The sequence below is a fragment of the Electrophorus electricus genome, unplaced genomic scaffold, assembly GCF_041902795.1.
Source record: "Electrophorus electricus isolate QZ-2024a unplaced genomic scaffold, ASM4190279v1 Scaffold39, whole genome shotgun sequence".
NCBI lineage: Eukaryota > Metazoa > Chordata > Actinopteri > Gymnotiformes > Gymnotidae > Electrophorus > Electrophorus electricus.
Genome location: NW_027658682.1, coordinates 210,521 through 213,997, shown reverse-complemented (window position 1 = coordinate 213,997; position 3,477 = coordinate 210,521). Strand labels below are relative to the sequence as shown.

General features: G+C 45.6%; 1 protein-coding gene across 1 annotated transcript; it reads left to right on the top strand.

Annotated features, from left to right (window-relative positions):
* The first annotated feature begins 409 nt into the window (after positions 1–409).
* LOC145655895 (polymeric immunoglobulin receptor-like) lies at positions 410–2,081 on the top strand. The gene is made up of 3 exons (XM_081709358.1): positions 410–716; positions 826–1,134; positions 1,669–2,081. The coding sequence occupies exons 1-3, from the start codon at positions 410–412 to the stop codon at positions 2,079–2,081; spliced, it is 1,029 nt and encodes a 342-aa protein (XP_081565484.1).
* Positions 2,082–3,477: the final 1,396 nt, after the last annotated feature.

The window sequence follows — 3,477 nt, the reverse complement described above, 5'->3', positions numbered from 1 at the left end:
AAAGATTGTGATTTCAATATTTGAGATGATTTAATGGGACTGATTAGTGTGTCAAACCACTACAGTGGGCCTGTCCCTCTTGCTGGGCGCCCAGCGCACTGTGACAGCATGACTTTAAACTTAGCAAACAGGAACTGTTTGGATTGCTTCAACCACAGTGGCAACAAGACTAAAGATATGTGAGGAGGCTTCTCAAATAAGCTTCTCACTTTATTCAACATGAATTGAAATTTCATTTTCGTTTTCATCATTTGATGTAAGTTATTTTCTATGCAATACTACAATATATACATTGTTAGTTTATTTTTTATTTTTTTTCATATGTAGCATTTTTTAATTCCTTAGCAGAAACAAGAATTCTTGTGTTCCAGTAACAGTGGTGCTGGGTTGTATATGCAGGCACTGAGAAATGGAATTGGTCACAGAAGCAGTTAACTCTTCAGAGTGGAGCATCTGTCAACATCTGAAATATAAACAACATAAGAAATACTGGTGCTGTGAGCGTGTAACAGCATTCAATTACTGCACGATTATGGCATATGCCAACAATACAAACAAGAAAGTGACAGTAACTGATAACCCAGCTCAGACTCTCTTTACTGTCACTGTGAGGGATCTACAGGAGAGAAACACTGGAGCATATTGGTGTGCAGTGGAGATTTCAGGAATATTTCAACCAGATGTCAAAACACAGCTATATATCACTGTGAAATCAGGTATTACAAATTCTTTATGAATATTGAATATTCAGTTTAGTGACATTTCTCATATTGCATATATTTCATCCATACATATTCATACAAAAGTGCCTTTCTTTGTTTCCAGCTCCTGCTGTGTCTGTGACCAAGAGCAGAGTGAGTGGAGAGGAGGGGAGCAGCGTCAGTGTCCAGTGTCTCTACAGCGCTGCATATAAGAAAGAGGCGAAGAAGTGGTGCAGATCTATAGACTGGACCTGCTACACAGTGGGGAGGACCAACACATCCCAGAATTCAGCAGTGCAGATCAGTGATGATGGGAAAGGCACCTTCACGGTGTTGATGACTGGACTGAAGAAGACTGATGCTGGCTGGTACTGGTGCTCCACTGGAGGTCTAGAAGTTCCTGTTCACTTTGACGTCACTGATGCACTTGCAGGTATATTGTTTTGTAGCTAATCAATTAAATGGTGTAAAAATTATTAATGTTGTTTAACCTTTAAAAGATGACAACAGTGATTAAAGAAAGAAAAAAAAACTATGCATAGGGTGCCTTATTAGATTTGGTTATGTCACGTTGCAGCCCCGCCCCTCCTCAAACGTCTTGGTGTGTACGTGTGTGTGTTCGTCCATGTCGCCGCGCCCTTTCGTGTCGTCCACCTGTTCTGTATTATGTGTAATCCTCGTGTGTGTGTATATATGTCTCTTGTGTTGTAGTACGTGTTGTTGGTGTTTGAACGGTGTTTAGTGAGGTGTGCGGTGTTAGATGTGTCGTCTGTGTTAAATAAAAATGTGTGTTTGAACGTGCCCCTACTCCACATACTGTTAGCCTCGAATCATCACAGAAACACCAACCAAAGAAGGATGCCTGGGAAGGGCAAGAAGAAGGGGAAGAAGGGGAAAAGACGCACTTCCCCAAATAGTGCCTGCAATCCCTCCGTGCTCTTGGGTACCCTCCTGACTCCTGCTGCAGAAGAGCGTGGTCTGGGGGCAGAGGTGGAGGAGTCACACGGGATTACGTCTGACCATAATGACTGGTATAACTATTTCCAGTCCTCGGAGTCGGACACCGCGGACTTTTCCTGTACCAGGGTGAGGCCATCACTCATCCTGTCTTCGCTCCATGGGATCACAACAGAGCAGGGACCTGCTGGGTACTACGGAGACCTACCTATTTATGAGGACAGGTACTTGGAGGTGGAATCCGCAGAGTCCTACATGGACCTTACAGAGGGATATGCGGAGTATGGCGAGCGAGGGGAGTGCCGTAACGTCACCCTAGAGTCAGACTTGGGGTCGGATCATGAGGAGGACCCGTCGATGGAGGTGGAGGAGGTACCTCAGGGGAATCTAGGCGCTCTGGAGTCAGCAAGCAGCCCTGGGTGACTGGTGGAGAGATGGCATCATCAACAGAGGAGGACATTCCTCCCCCTAGGGCGAGGACCTATGCCTAAGTCTCGGGGAGGTAAAAAGGCAGCGGCACCGAGGTCTGCTCTGCCGGGGTCTGGCAGGGTCACCAGGGTCTGCTCCAACACCTGATGGTGAATGACATCTCAAAACTATTCTTGAACGTACTTTTTCAGATTTGAATTCCTTACTGAGAAGTTTGAAAGAACTTAGGAGTCGTTGTTGAGTTACGAAAAAATGTGTCTGGAGTGTGAATGGCCATCATAACTTGCGTTTTTCATCGGAGCCTTGCTCACTAAAGCTGTTATTTTAACTAAGCCTACTCGCTGGTTGAGTTAGCTAGACAGGCAAGCTTGTTAAAGTTTAATTCCCGAAGTTTGGGCCCTGCTGTCGGCTTGTATGTCGACACGTAGCCCCCAGGAGAGAGAGTTTCGTCTGGTTTGGGCTCCTACGCGACAGCAAGGATTGTATTTTGCACTGGAAAACTTAAATCAGATTGTGAGCTAAGAAAAGGGGGAGAGAGACAAGTACTCATGCATGTGAGCACACAGCTTGACAACATGGAAAAAAGACACCCAACATGCAGCAGGAGTGGCTAAAGCCATACAGAAAACAACACATCTGGTAATGGGACATCCAATCACGGTACTAACCACACACAGTGTAATAGCATACGTGAACTCACAAGCCTTCACCTTGACAGCGCTAAGGCAACAGAGGATCAGCAAAATTTTGGAAGCACCACACATCACATACACACATGAAGGAATCAACATGGCAGACATGATGGGAGGAGGAGAGCCTCATCAGTGAGAACAGGAAGTCAAAAAGCAGGAGAAGGTGAGACCAGACCTAGAAGGAGAACCAATTCCAGGAGCAGGGAACATGTTCACTGATGGGTGTGGATTTAGAGGACCAGATGGGGATATAAAAGCAGGGTATGCAGTGGTGGCAGAAACACAGGGAAAAGTAGATGAATTTTGGACGGTGAAAGCAGAAAGGCTGAAAGGTTAGCAATCAGCACAGCGAGCTGAGGTAATGGCAGTAGTGGAGGCCTTGAAGTTAGCAAAGGGTAAGGAAGTGAATATTTATACTGACTCTGCTTACACGGTAGGGGCAGCACATGTGGAGCTAAGACAATGGATGAGAGCAGGGTTTAGGACAGCGGGAAACAAACCAATTAAACATGAGGCAGAAATGAGGGAGCTGGCAAAGGCCTTGCAGGGACCAGAAAGAGTAGCTATCATAGAGTGCAGGGGACATGTAGAGTATGTCAACAGTACAATCCCAAACCTACAATTAAGGTGGCACCCGGTAAGTATCCGTTGTCATTAACACCAGGGGAAGAGATAGTAATTGACTACACAGACATGGT

Coding starts and splice junctions, on each gene's coding strand:
- LOC145655895 (XM_081709358.1), top strand. CDS start 410: ATGGAATTGGTCACAGAAGCAGTTAACTCTTCAGAGTGGAGCATCTGT. Junction 717..825: donor ATATATCACTGTGAAATCAG/GTATTACAAATT, acceptor CTTTGTTTCCAG/CTCCTGCTGTGTCTGTGACC. Junction 1,135..1,668: donor CGTCACTGATGCACTTGCAG/GTATATTGTTTT, acceptor CTCCTGCTGCAG/AAGAGCGTGGTCTGGGGGCA.